The sequence below is a fragment of the Musa acuminata genome, chromosome BXJ2-7 (assembly GCF_036884655.1).
Source record: "Musa acuminata AAA Group cultivar baxijiao chromosome BXJ2-7, Cavendish_Baxijiao_AAA, whole genome shotgun sequence".
NCBI classification, from domain to species: domain Eukaryota; kingdom Viridiplantae; phylum Streptophyta; class Magnoliopsida; order Zingiberales; family Musaceae; genus Musa; species Musa acuminata.
The window spans coordinates 3,305,697-3,322,476 of record NC_088344.1 but is presented as its reverse complement, the minus strand read 5'-3'; the positions used below and the strand labels follow the sequence as shown (position 1 = coordinate 3,322,476).

General features: G+C 41.3%; 1 protein-coding gene and 1 long non-coding RNA gene across 9 annotated transcripts; one reads left to right on the top strand and one right to left on the bottom strand.

Annotated features, from left to right (window-relative positions):
* Positions 1-1,486: 1,486 nt before the first annotated feature.
* Positions 1,487-3,590, top strand: LOC135616659 (trans-cinnamate:CoA ligase, peroxisomal-like). Its single transcript, XM_065116085.1, has 2 exons — positions 1,487-1,782; positions 1,861-3,590. Exons 1-2 carry the CDS (start codon positions 1,585-1,587, stop codon positions 3,403-3,405), a joined length of 1,743 nt encoding a protein of 580 aa, XP_064972157.1. The 5' UTR covers positions 1,487-1,584; the 3' UTR covers positions 3,406-3,590.
* A 5,106-nt stretch (positions 3,591-8,696) lies between these two features.
* LOC103990682 (uncharacterized) lies at positions 8,697-16,414 on the bottom strand. Of its 8 annotated transcripts, none has more exons than XR_010488430.1 (15): positions 16,268-16,414; positions 14,708-14,838; positions 14,461-14,578; positions 13,142-13,220; positions 12,951-13,022; positions 11,149-11,272; positions 10,858-11,026; positions 10,394-10,714; positions 10,015-10,296; positions 9,873-9,936; positions 9,663-9,791; positions 9,464-9,536; positions 9,290-9,376; positions 9,136-9,202; positions 8,697-9,039 (listed from the first exon to the last, which is right to left on the bottom strand). It is a non-coding gene; the product is annotated as an uncharacterized LOC103990682 (long non-coding RNA). The 8 variants fall into 8 exon arrangements; XR_010488429.1 differs by having other exon boundaries at positions 8,697-9,202; positions 10,394-10,531; positions 10,593-10,714; XR_010488428.1 differs by having other exon boundaries at positions 8,697-9,202; positions 15,001-16,414.
* Between the last annotated feature and the right edge of the window lie 366 nt (positions 16,415-16,780).

The following is a 16,780-nucleotide window of genomic DNA, read 5'->3' as shown; positions in this document are numbered from 1 at the left end:
GAGATGAATTAGCTTCGCAGTTGAGTAAGGTATTCATGAAGGATTATTTGTCTCTGCAAAAGATATTGAATGCTGAAGATTACTATATGAAACTGTCTTGTGAGAGGGTGTTCTTCTGCTTGAGGGTTGTTCTTGCATAATGCATTTGCAATCTATGATGAAATGGTTATCTACATCAAGCAGATAGACTCAATATTATTAATTCAAATTAATAATATTGTTATTTTTTTATTTATTATCTAAAGTTACTTTTCATTGTAAGATTATATATATATATATATATATATATATATATATATATATATATATATATATATATATAAACCTATTATTATTCATCACTCTCTCATCCTCTATCGGTTCTATCCCTATCGTTCGTTTTCACTACACTATAAAAAATATTTCTTTATAATATTATTATATATCTATATATTTCAATCTATCATCACATAGAAATTATATTTTATTATTAAAAAAATAAATTATTATTGTACCTACGGTTCCATCGATTGATGTATCGGTTCGATCAATCACCCACTGATTCTAGTGAATGTGGGCAGAATTTTCCTTTACTTTGACCTTCCAAACAGTGGTTTCTACAGATGCTGAGGAGGATTTGAATGGTGAGTAAACAAAGATAGACGATGCCAAACACAGTCCTGCAAACCTACCTAAAAGGCACAGTCCCAACTCGTGCTTTAAGTCTTCTTATGAGTCCACAGTCCAAGATAGAAGAAGAATCCCGGAGAACAAAGCCTGCCAACAAAATGTTCATCGCCACCCAAAAGAAGCTTCCCTGCTAATAATGTATCGTACATCATGTTTATGTGAATAGTTAGGATGCAATTGTGTGAATATTCATGGAGAAAATATGCACACGCAGGTGACAACGTAGGGGGAGGGGCGTATCTTCGTGCATGCCAAAGGGCTTCTTCTCATAAACTGCACAGTGTATTCTACGCCTCTCGAACCGCAAGTTGGAGGACGTGAGTGACGCCCCGAGGAAACGGCGACAGATCGTTTTCTTGAATCTGAGCCGTCGTCGTCGTCGTCGTCATCATCATCATCCCCTGATGCACTGAGACAGAGGACACCTTGAATCCGAGCCCAGAGCATGACACCGTGCAAAGGTAGCTCTCTTCTCGTCACCTACATCAGTGATTTTGCTGCACGATCCTAAGCGTTGGTCACTCGATCGATGCCCAGGCAGAGGCGATGTAGGGCAGGGGAGGAGACGCTAAAGCCTCTCTCTCTCTCTATCTCTCTCTCTCTATCTCTCTCTCTCTCTCTCTCTCTCTCTCTCTCTCTCTCTCTGGTCTTCCTCAATGGCTCATTTGAAAACAGGGGATGGGGGAGGTCAAAAGTCAATGTTCAAACCTTGCACTTCATTGCAACTTCCGTCCTCTTCTCCAACCAAACCCGCTTCATGACTCACATGGCTGCCCATGCTACACGCCCTCGCCCTCCCTATAAAACCACGCCCCATGCCTTGCCTGTGCCCTGCATCCCTTCTCCCGAGTCTCCTCTCGTCTCCTCTCCACGCGCGCGCCATCTCTGGGAGAGCACGCAAGAAGGCATCCATCCATGGACCGACTGCTTAAGTGCCCAGCTAACTATGTCCCTCTCACCCCCACCACCTTCCTGTCGAGGGCTGCCGTCGCGTACTCCGACCGCACGTCGATCGTATACGGGCAGACCCGCTTCACGTGGAAGCAGACCCATGAACGCTGCCTTCGCCTTGCTTCGTCCCTCCGCTCCCTCAACGTGTCCAAGAACGATGTGGTGAGTACCGATGAGTTTACTCTGTCTTCCGGCCCAGTGTTTACGGTGACAGCTAATGCTTCGATGTCATGGCGGCAGGTGTCGGTGCTCGCGCCAAACGTGCCGGCGCTTTATGAGATGCACTTTGGGGTGCCCATGGCGGGGGCTGTGCTCAACACCATAAACACCCGCCTCGACGCCGGGAACGTGGCCAACATCCTCAAGCACTCGGAGGCCAAGGTGTTCTTCGTGGACTACCAGTACGTCCGACTAGCCGTCCAAGCGTTCGATCGCCTCCTCGGCGACGGCCTGCAGCTGCCTCTGGTCGTCGTCATCGACGACGTCGATGCTCCAACGGGCGTTCGGCTCGGGGAGCTCGAGTACGAGCAGCTGATCGCCCGCGGCGATCCCGCGCGCCATCCTTGCCCGGTTCTCGACGAGTGGGACGCCATCGCGCTCAACTACACTTCCGGGACGACGTCAGCGCCCAAGGGTGTGGTCTATAGCCACCGCGGCGCCTACCTGAGCACCCTCAGCCTCCTCCTACAGTGGGGGGTCGACAACGAGCCGGTCTACCTCTGGTCCCTTCCCATGTTCCACTGCAACGGCTGGACCTTCACCTGGGGCTTGGCGGCGCGCGGCGGCACCAACGTCTGCATCAGGGCCCCCACCGCCCGTGACATGTACCGCGCCATCGCTGACCACCGGGTGACCCACATGTGCTGCGCCCCGACCGTGTTCAGCATCCTCCTCGAGGCCGGACCCGCCGACCGGCGACCCATCGCCTCGCCGGTCCAGGTGCTCACCGGCGGCGCGCCGCCACCGGCTACGCTCCTCGAGAAGATCCAGCGGTTGGGCTTCCACGTCACCCACGCATACGGCCTCACGGAGGCCACCGGGCCGGCGCTGGTATGCGAGTGGCGCCAACAGTGGAACCGCCTGCCGATGGAGGAGCAAGCCCGTCTCAAGGCCCGGCAGGGGATCAGCGTGCTAACCCTCGCCGACGCCGACGTCAAGGACACCGACACCATGTCGAGCGTGCCGCGCGACGGGGAGTCCCTGGGCCAGATCGTCCTACGAGGTAGCAGCATCATGAAGGGCTACTACAAGAACCCCGACGACACCGCGGCCGCGTTCAAGGACGGCTGGTTTCTCACCGGCGACCTCGGGGTCGTCCACCCGGACGGGTACGTGGAGATCAAGGACCGGGCGAAGGACATCATCATATCCGGCGGCGAGAACATCAGCAGCCTGGAGGTGGAGGCGGTGCTGTACCGGCACCCGATGGTGCTGGAGGCCGCGGTGGTGGCGATGCCGCACCCCCACTGGGGCGAGACTCCCTGCGCATTCCTCAAGGTAAAAAAGGAAACCCAGGAAGGGAGCATCAACGAGGAGGACATCATCTCCTACTGTCGCAACAGCATGCCCCGGTTCATGGTCCCCAAGAAGGTGGTGTTCATGGAGGAGCTGCCCAAGACCTCCACGGGAAAGATCCAAAAGTACTTGCTAAGGAAGGCTGCTCGCGGCCCACAAGGGGGCGCCGCGGCGCCGCTCTGCAAACTGCCTCAGGCAGCATCCGGCAACGGGAACACCACCCGCCACTCCGAGGTCCAAGAGCAAGTACTAGCCATGGCGAGGCTGTAGGAGCGCGACATGACTGATTGCATGGGAAGAAGCACCACCATTACACGTCCGAGCTTGTGTGTAGCTGTTGTCTTAGTTCTTGTTTACGCTCCTCCATATTACGCATTCCAATACAGAAGAGTAGTAAGACACTGTTGTATTAGTTCATAGTAGCCAATGCGAACAGCTCACTTCATTTTGTCTCATGACTAAAGGAAGTGGACTCGACTGCACTGTTTGACCTGGAGTCAACGATGAATCGGCTCGTTCTCGTCATGTGTCGCCAATCAAATGTCTTGCACGGTTGTTGAACGGTGAATGAACGGAAGATGGTATGTGTTGGATAGAGAAGTCAGGTCAAAGCATTCATTGTGGATCGGCTTCCCTCTCACCTGCCCAACACTGAGGCTTACATTGCAGAGAACATACCTGAAACTAACTACTCTCGGATCACAATTATGAAGGTGGACTGTCAGGTCCGTACCACCACTGCAAAGGCTCGCCAACAATCGACCATCGATTCATCTAAGATGTTAATGATTTCTTCTTCTTCTTCTTCTTCTTCTTCTTCTTCTTCTTGCCTTTCTTAGGTGAAATGCCCGAGTCTTTGTATTGCTGGTAATGGACAAACAGACAGACGTGTCCGCAGAACTGTTGTGATGTTCTTAAAGACTCCATTAAACTGAAAATGGAGGAGCTGTGTCTTATCAGATTCCACCGGAAAAGGACAACATAACAAGTCAATTCTGGCCTTTAAGTGTGACAGCAAAAGCCTTGAGAGGTTGGGCTGTGCTTTGATCATAGTGGTTGAATCACATTAATTCACCACGACCAAGAACAAGAGGTTGTAGTTCTTCGTTTGATCAAACGAGAGTGGAGTCCAAGTAGAAAAGGGGAGAGAGAGAGAGTCTGTGTGTGTGCGCGTGTGACCCAGCCAACATGAAACCATTGCCATGAAGTTATGAGGAAGACCGGAATTCTTTTGTCCTCAATATATCTGTCCAAATCTTGGAATTCAACTGAAGAAGATGGACCGATCCACCTTCGAGAAGTGTAGATCAGTCAAAGGAATCTGGATTGCATCAATGTCCGGTTCTTTTCTGAGCATTTGATTGGATCCGATGAAGTCGGACTGTGTGATCTCTGTGTTGTGTACTTGTATTGAAGTTTCCACAGGATTGACGCTCGGTTGCAGCCATGGTGGAAGAGCTTTGATTCACACCTCAAGACTGGACCCAATGCATCCAAGTCAAGAAGATAACATTACAAGGAAAAAAGAAGAAGAAATTTGATGGCAATGCACGAGAAGATCTCATGTGAAGATACAAAGTCATCGTGTACACGAAAGATAAATGATGATGATGATGATGATGATGATGATGATGAAGAAAAAAATGATAGTAATGCACAAGAAGTTAACATGTAATAAAATGAAATATTTAAATGCATGCATCTACGATAAGCTAAATTAACGACTCATCTTCAAACTAAAAAATTTGATAGTAACACACATGAAGTTATCATGTAAACCAAGAAAGATAATCGTCTAACAAAGGGTACGAGTGTGCCGATTAGTTTTTACGCATAAATTGTATCTCATCCACGGGTTTTTAAGCTTTCGATCGAATTACATCACGAAAAAACACTGCTCTTAGAAAAAACAAAAACAAAAAAAGTTTTGACACGATTTGATTTTCTTTTCGTATTCGGTGTAAACACCTCTTAGAAAAAACAAAAACAAAAAAAGTTTTGCTTTCCGGCTGACGTAGTGAACAGAGGAAAGTGAAACGTCATAGTAGTGTTTGCATCGATTAGATGTCATCCTCTTTAGTTTAAACCAAAAAAGAAATGGTTCGTGATCTCGCTAATCTTTTGGAGCCACGCCTAATAGTATTGTGTGATAGCTGGGCTGGCCACATGACCCCTTTTCTTGCAACAACATTACTTCCATGTGGTTCATCAGTCTCGATCGACATCGTAAATGTGTCTATCCTTGTACCAACTACTGCGGTGGGGAAGGAGCGTGTTTACATCTATCTCCATTTCAGATGGTGCAATTAGTTCTTCTACGCTTTCACATCTCATTCTAATCCGGTAAAAGAAAATTCGAGGGATTCAAAATCTCATTCGATATATTTTTTATAGTTTAACGAGAGCTCAAAGTGCTTTTCATATTAAATATCTCAAGAAAAAGAAAAGAAGAAGAAGAAGAAGATGTGGGGGTCTTTTCATGATGAGATGCATCGACGAGACTTCACTTTCTTTGCATTAATCTCCCTCGCAACAAGAGAGGAACGCGATGTCTTTGCCACTGAAACAACAAGAGATAAGAGATGTTGTGTTGGTAGGTGTCATCCGAGCTACGTAATGGGGGGCGGAAAGGGAAACGATAGAGGCACGTTGAATCATTGCGTGCAACACGTACCTCACCTCTTCTTCTTCTTCTTCTTCTTCCACCACAGGAAATACAAGTCTCTGATCACACATGGGAACAACAAAATATCGTTCATGGAAGTCATTTTCTGCTTTATCAAATGTTTGATTGCAGACCACAAGGATTCACATTGGCCAACTTTTTTGTTTTTGTTTTTGTGTGTTTTTTCTTGCAACGTGCATCAAAAAAGTCTTTTTTATCTTTCGTCTCATGTTTTTCATGCACTATAATTTTGATTATTATAGTCGGATCGGATCGGATCGATTGGATCGTCGGTCGAATCGATTGATCAATTATTTAGATCACAAATCTAATACACTTTTTAAAAGTAAAATATAATTATATGTATTTTAATATATATATATATATATATATATATATATATATATATATATATATATATATATATATATATATCTTATCAAAAGTGGAGAATTCTTGATTTGAGTAGCGGTGTGCAAAACTAACTTACAATTTTAAGGGTTGGAAAATTACTCCCATAATTTTTATGCCTTCAATTATTATTTTAGTACCCAACATTTTTTGTAAGACAACCTTATTATCAAATAATTTTTATAAGACAAATTTGAATGCTAAAAAAATAAATATGTTTGGGTTTTATAAAGAAATAATAAAATATGAAAAATCTTGCAAATTTGATATAATATGGGTTGCACCTCCATACAAAATATGTTTCTTTCTTTCTTGCAACTTTAGTCCATGGAGGATGTATTTGTGGAATATGAAAGCTAAATAATTCTTAGCAGTCAATTCAATATAATTCTTTTTCTATTATTTAATGGAAGGGGCTGTATGCTTGCGTTTAGTCACTGTTACACTTTGGACCTTCTCTCATCTAAATTGGCCATTTGCGTTCTCTATTATTTGATGTATGCATGTATGCATGTTTTTTTTCTAATTTATAAGCTGTTGTCCCACGAGAAATATTTTTAAATCGATTCATGATTTTTTTTAATTACCCAAAGTAATAAAAAAATTGAAATATTCAAAGTCGTACAACAATGACTTTTCTTCAGATGTCATTAGAAAAGGACATCGATTATTTTATATTAGTCCATGAGTTAAATGTGGTGCAAAGAAGAAGCCTTTTTTTTATATTAATTACTATATGAATTTTATTTTAAAAAAAATCAAGCAGTGGTTCTTTTTTTTTCTTAGAAAATTAGTATTTTTTATTTTAATTTTAATAAAAAAAATCAAGATAATTCAATATGGATAATATTTTTAATAATTCTTAAAAATTATTTTTGATAGAGAGTATACCCAATCTCGAAGGGTCAATGTGCGTAAAATAAAGATGTATAAAATATAAACGAAGATAATATACTTCAAAATCTTATAAAATATAAAGAAAAATCTTAGGCTTAATAAACTTCAAATGCTCATGAAAATTCTCAAAAATATACTTTAAATATTAGGCTTATATATATATATATATATATATATATATATATATATATATATATATATATATATTATTTTTCAACTATGCCTTCTGGTAAGTAGTCGACTTGAATCTGCTATGGGTAATAACTTGATACGGAGGGATAAATGCGTCATATTGAAATCCAAAGGGGCAAACATGACATTTCAAAACCCTACAAGGGTAACTACGCAAACGTAGACCAACGACTCAAGTCGCGACAGGTGGTGCTCCATTCTTGTCGCTCCTCTTGTTTTCTGCACAGCTTCTCGAGACTTAAATCGTGACGTAAGCCAAATTTGCTGCAATAATAAGACAAAAAAAAGGATCTATCTGACACGTTTCACTACAGAAAGATTAAACGACACGTGAGACATCAAACACTCCCAGTCAAATTAAACTTCACTCCAGTTTCTTCAGTTCAAACTTAGTAAGTGTCACGTTGCATAGAACAACATACAGACGAGCGTATTCTTGTTTGACCAGCCATGAATTGAATGCATGGAGGAGTACAGAAGACCCAGACCAACACTACCGCTCATCCTCCCTGGAGGAGGAGGAGGAGGAGGAGGATTTAACGGAAGGTAGCAGGTCATAGTCCAAGTGCAGTTGACTCCATCTTCTAACTCCAGGTTGACTTTTGTATGACTTGCCAATTCATGAGGTCAGCATTGATGATGTTCAAGGTGTCTGACCTCAATAAGTAGCATCACCAAGACCACTGTGTCCGGTACAAGCTCGTTTGACTTTATCAACACCCTGCATGTAGCTTGTGTGACACATTGTAAACTCAATAAATTGGCAGGAGAACTGAGGTTGAAGCAAACATTGACTTTGTGCAGGTAGATGAGTACTGATTCGGGGTCGAATTGAGAGATCTTTTATTGGTTGCTCGGGCCGCAACTTAATGAGAAAGAGAGAGAGAGAGAGAGAGAGAGAGAGAGAGAGAGAGAGAGAGAGAGATCAAATGCAATTGCTTGACTTCCCAACCGTGTTGTTCTTGTCTGCCAAGTTTATACAGACAGCAATCGCAGAGCCGGTCATGAAGAATTGGTCATGAGTTTTCTCACTGGGAGATTTGGGTTGAGTTAGCTAAGTTGGATCATAAATTTACCTAAATAGAAAGAAAGAAAGCGCATGACGATTGCCAATTAATTTGGATGGCTCGAAAAGTTGGATGATTTTGATTTCCGAACTAATGGAGGTTCAGCGGTGGAGGATGAATTATTACGAGGGGGGGGTGTGAAGTCTGCGTCCAACTTTTGAACTTTAAATTGCAGGTAGGTGTTTGATTGGAATTAATGTTTTGGGGCAAACGAGATGTGGCACTTTTTTGACCACGCATTTACTCGCGAATGGGGAGAAAGATGGTGCCAATGATGTGAGGCCGGCGTCTGAGCCTTTACTACTGTTTTGGAAGAACATAAAGATAGGGACAAGTAAAACGAAAAAAGAGTTGGATCAATGTTTTTGGGCCATGAATCAGCCCATTTATCCTTGAGAGAAATATGCCAAGGAATGCAAATTCATGTCTGCACAAGATTTCAGAATGATCCTGAGATTAAGACATCATGGTGCATCAAAGGCACATATAAATCTGTAACAAGATGATACGACTGTATTTCTTAACAGTAATACACGACATTCTTCTCCTCTCCTTCTACGCCGCCGGGAGAGGCTTGATGGCAGCGCTACCGGGAAACCTCGTGCTGTGTGGTCCACCAGCACAGGCTCCTTGTCCGGCCGCTCTGCTTGCTTGCCATTGAACCGACGTCTCCTGCTCCATGTAAACCCGGGCACAGAATGCAGCAGGCGGCACGGTTCGAGATAACACACTAGGATAAGTCTAACCAAAAAAAGAAGAACAGCATACCCGTCACGAGGTAAAAGATAATGATGGGTGCGAAGAGATCGATACAGAGCGTGTGCACCGTGCATAGCTGCAGAGTAATTGAATTAAGTCTCATATCGATGCACAGATTATATAGAGCACAAAAAAGGGATAGAATAGAGGGGTAGGATCTCACGAGTAACAAAGATTGTTTGTGACCATTCGAAGAGCATTTGCTGTGAAATTGTTCTCGTCCCACAAGACATGGTAGTGCGCAGGTCGGCTTGTACCATTCATGAGGAGGGCAAATTTGTGAACAAGTATATGCACGAAACTGATGAAGAAAAGCAGTGACAGAGATGAGAGTTACTTGGATGCAGGCATGGCTGGACAGGTAGAAGTCAAACTCGGTAGGGTGGCAGATCTTAGAATCAACAACAGTCCTGAAAACCCCAAAAGGCAAATCACCACATGGAAGTCAGCTTTGGAGCTTTCAATAAAGAAATAGAAACCAGAAATAGAATAATTCTGTGAAGATAAACCAGCATCATGTGATCAAAGAGACTAACCGGGTAAAACGTTTCCACTCTTATCAACCGAATAGTGATCATTATAATTGTTTGCAAACAGCCTAGATGTTTTTAGACGACCACAAATGTCACCGGTGGCTGATAATTCCATTCTAGAGAGGCACATGCCTGATACAGGTGAAAGAAAAAGGTTGGAGAATATCAACACTGGAGTAACAATCATAGATCAATGGTGACAGGATATCATACTTTTCTGATTGCATCGAGTTCATAAAGTAAAACTTGATAAAATTGTCCCTCACTCACTCCATCCCTGCAGAGAGAGGACCATAAATGGATCGTTATGATAGAAAGAGTATTAAAAGGCAAGTAAATTTATTAAGTTGTATACCTGTAGAATATAATTCGCTGAGGCTTTTGTCCAGTAGCTCTTTTAAAGGAAATAAGAAGCACCCAGCAAATTCCATGGTTATCAGATCATTTTCTCTTAGCATAACACCAATTTGGAAAAAACACAATCAACTAATCCTATATGAAGAAGCGGCTGTTAACAAGTTATCCAAGGATCTTGCCAGACTTTGAACAGATCTTGAATCAATTCTTGGCGATGGGGCTGAGCACAAACCAGTCCCGCATACTTTGTCACCTCTGGCCAATCTCGAGAAGCAACTACCTGAGGAACAATCAAGACCAAGGTAGGCACTAAAATCCAGATAATCATATACATCGACAAAGAAAAACAGCTACTTGTAAAGGAAGAAAAAAATTACAACTGCAATAGAAGGCTGAAATCTTCTCCGGGATGAGGATGTGTAACATCAGCACCAAATATTTATGGTAGGGAGGTCACTAACAAGAGGTATGTGTCTTGACAAGGCATCCACAAAAACTGTGTTTCTACCTCCAACCTATCCATCAAAATACTCTTCATCAAAAAAGGGAACAGATAACATGCATCCAGATACCCACCTTTACATTTATTTTCAGAGCAACATCTGCCAGATACTGCTTGCTCATCCGGAAAACATGCTTAGCCAAACAACACTGTGAAACTAAACCAATATCTGTCTCACATATCCGTTTTACATCACCTGTCATTATAGAGGAAGTGAATGCTGTGAATGAACAGGTAGGAAAAGTTGAAAGTTCATGTATGATAGGACAAAAAGTCAACAAGCATAATGGCACCACTAAGTTGTAGCGAATAAGATGGCATACATGACAGGAAGCATACCATAAAGGGGACCATTATTATCAGGCAATACTATAATAACCAAATCAAGCTCTTTGCCATGGGGCTAGAGTATGCTCATTATTGCATCATGAAAGTGTGCTTTCAAAGCTCTCTTCACTTGATCAGCGCGAGCACATAACAGACAAAGAACAGGTTCCGGTGAAAAAATCTGTAAAAATTTAGATAACAGGATTGGTCTGTAGATTCTATTTGACATCATATGAAAAACAATTGAGTAGAGATTAAAAAATAGGAGGATGTGTTCTAGTAAGAATAAGAACAAGAACAGACCATTCCAGATATCTGGCACATCAGAGCAGGCTCATGACAAAAATCCACAAGCAAGACTCTCTTGAACATTCTGTGCAAAATTGATACATGTCCAATTGGTCACTCTCCCACCATTCACCATTTTCTATAATTGAAAAGTAATAAAAGAAGATGATATCAGAGAAGAATAGAAAGGCCTAGTCATGCTTCTGTATGAGAAAAAATAAAACTTGGTACAGCATTATTTCCATCGAATCAATAATTTGCAGAAGGCCAAACATGTTCAAGTATAGCACTCAACCAGCACACAGAAGTTCATTGTTATAGATAAAGAAGCAAAATTTCAGAACACACTTGTGGGCTATAAGTCGATGGTTTAAACTCACATGAGCCAGGACGAGAACTCCAGTTCTAGATCGACAAGAAGACATAATATATTGCTGGCGATACTAGATTGACTAAAATACAGTCAAGGTCCTTTCTTTCTGTTAGTTTGGCAAATGTCATGTCCCCATTGAATATATCAGAGTTACATTATTAACTTACAATACTGCAAATCTACCTTTAGCCAGTCAAAATAATGAAATAGTCCAATCTATTATGCCTCTTTACAAACAAGCCAATGTAATGATGTTAAATTCATAAAAACCGAAGCACACCACAACCCCTGAAAAGACCATCAATTGTGATGTCACTTGAAATCATTTGAATACACTTTCAAATAACAGCTAAGTAGCAAGTCTCCAGACAAATGAAATAGGATGCTATTGCCATCAACACCCCCTTGCCAATTCAGAATTCATTGTGTAATACTAACATGCAGTATCGACATACATGTCCAATTATCTTCCCACAAAGGTAGAGAAAATCATTCCTGAGTGAATGAGGTACATGTGAAAAATGATACATCAATCAAGAAACAATGGTATTACTACTTCCTATTTTCCTACGGAAGAAACCAATACCTGACAGACACTAAACATGTAATTAAACCTTTCCCTAAGCTAATTACATGTGAGCCATAAAGGAAGGAATGCAGTTTCAGTGCAGAAACCAAAAAGTTAGCTAAGACACATAAACATGATAGCCAGCATGAATAAAAAAATGTTTCTATCCATGATTAACAAAGGCTAAGCATCAATGCAGGAAGATAGTGTAATAAGAAGTTAGGAACGATGATTCCAAATGGTCCAACTATTGATAAAGGAGAAAAGGATTTAATCATCTAAGGAGGATAGCTAAATCACCAATACCAAGTTCATTGTAGCCTTTACAGTTCAAGTAGTGAAATAGGAAGCATGTGCCTATTTAGCCTTTTTAAGTTCAAGTGATCCACCTTCTAATATATACAACAGAGAATAAACATTATCAAAGCAACAAAAGAGGATCACTATACATCCCCAATATAAAAAGTCTACTAGAGCCTTCTTAAGTTGGAGGAACTAGGAAACCTTTGATGTTTTAGCCATAAAAGAGTAAAATCAAAGACATCAAGTTTGTAGCTTGGGTTTCACTCTGAAAAGTGAACTGACACTACTACAGATGTTACTTATGGCTTGCATACATGATGTGCCCAGAGATCCACAAAATTATGGTAGCCATATATGCATCCTCTAGTATGTAATATGTCAAAGCTTTTGATGCATAGAACTTATCATAACAGGTTTCGATGCATGAATATAAAAGAACTCACTAGAATGCCATAAGCATATTTTTTAGTATCATCAGTGACAGTGCAACCACATAACACCAGTAGAAGAATCAACAATAAGAACCTGCAGGTTTAATAACTTGAAAAGCAAAAGATGCATCTGATGAAATACCTTATTCATCATATTCCTTTGGCCAACTCTTGGCAAGAAATCCTTCTCTCTACCAGTGTCATGGCAGTTAAGCTGTACAACCAAAAAGATGAAATCAATTACATTGAATTCTAGCCTCATAGAAAAACAACAAAATGCAATAGTTCATTTGTTCTCCATTACCCAAGGCGCAGGCAGAACACGAGCCTCACCTAATGCAAGTTTCTCACTGATCTTGATGCCAAATTCTTTGGCACAAGGGTCTTCACTGTATGCATTGTGATCAACGGTCTGCAAAGTTACAGATACATAAAGTAAAGAAACTAAAATACATTGTTATGTTGCAAAAATTCTATATGAATGTCTTTCAAACTCTTCTATGCAACAAGGCTCTAAGCAAATGGCAGGGTCATTTTATGTCAACACAGGTGTTCTGGTTATTCAAAAGAACCAATCAGCATAAATTAGCATTAATTTTGGTTTTGAACCATAACTAAAAGAGAAAAACAATTAATTGAAATGAAATAAAAATAGCAGCATGTACAGGTGTCATATCTCCACCAGATGTAATAGGGTCAACCCCAAGATTTTCAATCCTGTTTAATATAATTCGTTGTATGAATTGTCGGATATCTTGACGTAGCAGTAAATTGAAATAAACAGGTGAAACATATGATACCTTGAAAAATATTTTGTTTGAATAGTCAAATCCAGGGAACAGGAAAATCTTCTGAGTGAGGATTCATGCCTTGGTTTGATAGAACTTAGGAATCCCAAACCAAACACAATTGAGTACTTCAGAAACAACAAGCCGAAAGGATAACACAACCTGACCCCACTCATGGGACTGTTGCCCTTGTTTTTTCAGCTGCTTGTATGGGGAACTTGTATCACACACCTTTCTCCACTAGAACCTCAATTATAAATCTTAAATTTGGTGTGATAATGAGAATACCTACTCCTTTTCCCTTTGTACCTGAATTAAAGGTAGCAGCAAGTGCAACCTAATTCAACCAACCTGAATTTTCTAAATCGCCAATCCACAAACTCACCTCATCCCATCAAACTGGGCCAAACAATTAGTTGTAACGGTTCAGTGAAGGACAATAAATTTCGATCAGCTGGAAGACCAAATCAGGTGCATCCTTACTAGTACCATCCTACTTCCCAATTCGAACATGCTCCGGTCCAATAAAATAACACAGCTAATTCAGGCCCTTACTACCTCGGTAGCCAACACTCTATATTAAACTTAGTTTGAAGAATGAAACTAAAAGCATATTATAACAATGATCTAAAGAATGAAAGAGGAAACTGCAAAAGAGGGGCATTGGTATCCTCTAACTCAAGAACCTTTGCAGATTGAGGAAAGTGCAGAGACTGTGAACCTAGTATTAAGTACACATGTTTACTATGTCGTAGAGCATCTTCAGCAAGTATGGTTCTAAAACTAGGATTTTGAAAGAATAAAAAAAGGACTACCAAGTTAATCAAGAACAACTAATTACTGAGGCCAAAATTAATACTCAACCTGTATGATGTCAAGCTCCCGATCATGAGAATGTTGGCAAGTTACTTTAAAAAGAGCAGCAATTTGTCTTTCATTCAACCTCTTAGAATATCTCTGCCCTTCCACAATCTTTTCAGACCTATAGGCAATTATAATAACTGTTGAAATTGATTTTCTTACCATTATGATATAAAGCTTCATATGCACAACAAAAAACTTTAAAATATGGATCAAATGTACAATGCACTACAGAAAACTTATCACTTACCTCCGTAGGTAGATAATTTGGTCTCTGTGGGTTTCCAACTTGCAAGCAAGGTGTTTTGGATGGTAAAACCATACATCTCTTGAAAATATTGCATGACGGACTTGAATGTACCTCTTTCATCAACTGGGAAACTGTCATTTCCAAATTCCAAGACACAATTAAGATGCATAAGGGTCGATTTAGCAATCAACAGAAGGATGGCAATTCTAAGAGCATCTAAATCATCCTGAACAAAAAAAAATAAAAAAAATGATCTGTATCAAGTATCAACAAACACCAAAGTAGTTTCTCACGCGAGTCCCCTAGTTGCCTGTGATGTTAAACCAGATATGTGATATTTTCTATGCATATTACCACGATGAGTGACCTCAACTTTCATTCCTCTCAGGGCCTTCTTAATCTGGAGTAGCACGGATAAGATGAACAATGATGTAGTAAAACAAAACTGCCGTAAACTAATGAGAGACTTCCATATTGCACTTTCTCAATAATAGTCAATTAATCTATCATAATATATAAAGCACAAAGCATCAATGAATCAGGACAAAGAAAAGAATGTTGATTTTAATGACAATAAATGTTGCCAGGATCAGATCACAAATTTCTTGAGATTACGCACGACTAGATCAAGCTCTATAAATTGTACAAATAAAAAATACCTATGTTGCCTATATAATATTAGTAATGACATTTGCGTGAAAATAACAGTAATAATTATTACACAAACTATGAGGTAACTCCTTTGATGCCGGAGATCATTGGAGAATTGAATCCAAAGAACCAAAAGGTATACACTTTGCTGAAAAAGTTAAAGAATTATTCTTTTTTCACCCATAAGAAATGTAAAAAGTAAAAGGAAAAAAGTGGAGAGAAAGATATTGAGCAAAGTGTTCCAACTACCAACTCACTGTTAATGTATAAGAATGGTTTTTCCTAATTGAAAAAACAAGTGATAAGGGCCTGCCAAGATCTGTTCATGATGAAAACAGGGTACCAGCACTGTTTTTTGATAGAAGTGCAGCATGAGAGATATTACTTTGATTTACATGGACTCACTATATTTTGAGGAGCCGATCCTATAGAAGTTATCAAATATTCTCATGCATGTGCAAACACACCCCAAGTCTGCATTCCAATAGTAGCAAACTACAATAGAAACATCAATTTTTGGAAGAAGGATATTCTGCTAATCTAAAATTACTTAGCAAAAATGATTCGATGGTAAAACCACTAGCCTTTTTCCAATCTTACCACAACTCACGGAACCATAAAGAAAAAGGGGAGAAGTAGAACTCATAGTACAGAACAAAACCATAGGAAAGGGAACGAAGCTCCAAGACACTCCAGAAACGATAGAACGGATGAACCAAGCAACACTCTGCTCTGTAACCATTGGCACCGCGATCGCAGATCTACCATTTTCGACTAAATCGTAACATACCCGTGTCCATAAAACGTTCTTTGTCACTTCCGGACGCTGGACAACCGCAACATCCTAACCCTAACGCGTAAAAGTAGGAGAAGTAAATCCCTAAGACCTGAAGCTACTTGATTACACACCATCAGTTGCGAACCAGATTGAATCGATCGAAGAGCGACGCTTCAGGGAGCAAGCAAACCGGTTTATCGTGACTGGAAAACCAGGATACGGATCTGGGAAACCGCCGATCGGTTCCCGATACCGTCCAAAAGATGTCCACAGAAGAGAGCAGTGAGACTGCAACTGTGAAGAGCGTGGCTTTTATGAGCAGGCAATAGGGCGTGGCAGAAGACGACAAGCACCGATCCGGCTCAGGCTGGTCCAGCACGTGTTTCCCGCCACATCCCGGGCGCGTGACGCGGCGAATCAACGGGTGCGATTTGGTGGGGTCGAGAGTTGACGGCCACGATGAACCTGGTGATTGAGATGGAAGGTGGATCGGTTGTTTCACGAGAATTGATGCAGTCCCGGGGCCGTCGGGTCGACGCGACATGCGCGGCGTCGCTCCACGGGCCGCCCCGTAACGTAAGACGGGCCTGTGGGGCTAACTCACTGAGGGCCCACGTGGGTCACACGTAGGCCCGCACAGGTTT

What these genes read in the sequence shown, in the direction of transcription:
- LOC135616659 (XM_065116085.1), top strand. Translation starts at nt 1,585, where the DNA reads ATGGACCGACTGCTTAAGTGCCCAGCTAACTATGTCCCTCTCACCCCC. An exon ending in ACGTGTCCAAGAACGATGTG is followed by an intron (nt 1,783 to 1,860) that starts GTGAGTACCGAT and finishes TCATGGCGGCAG; the next exon opens with GTGTCGGTGCTCGCGCCAAA.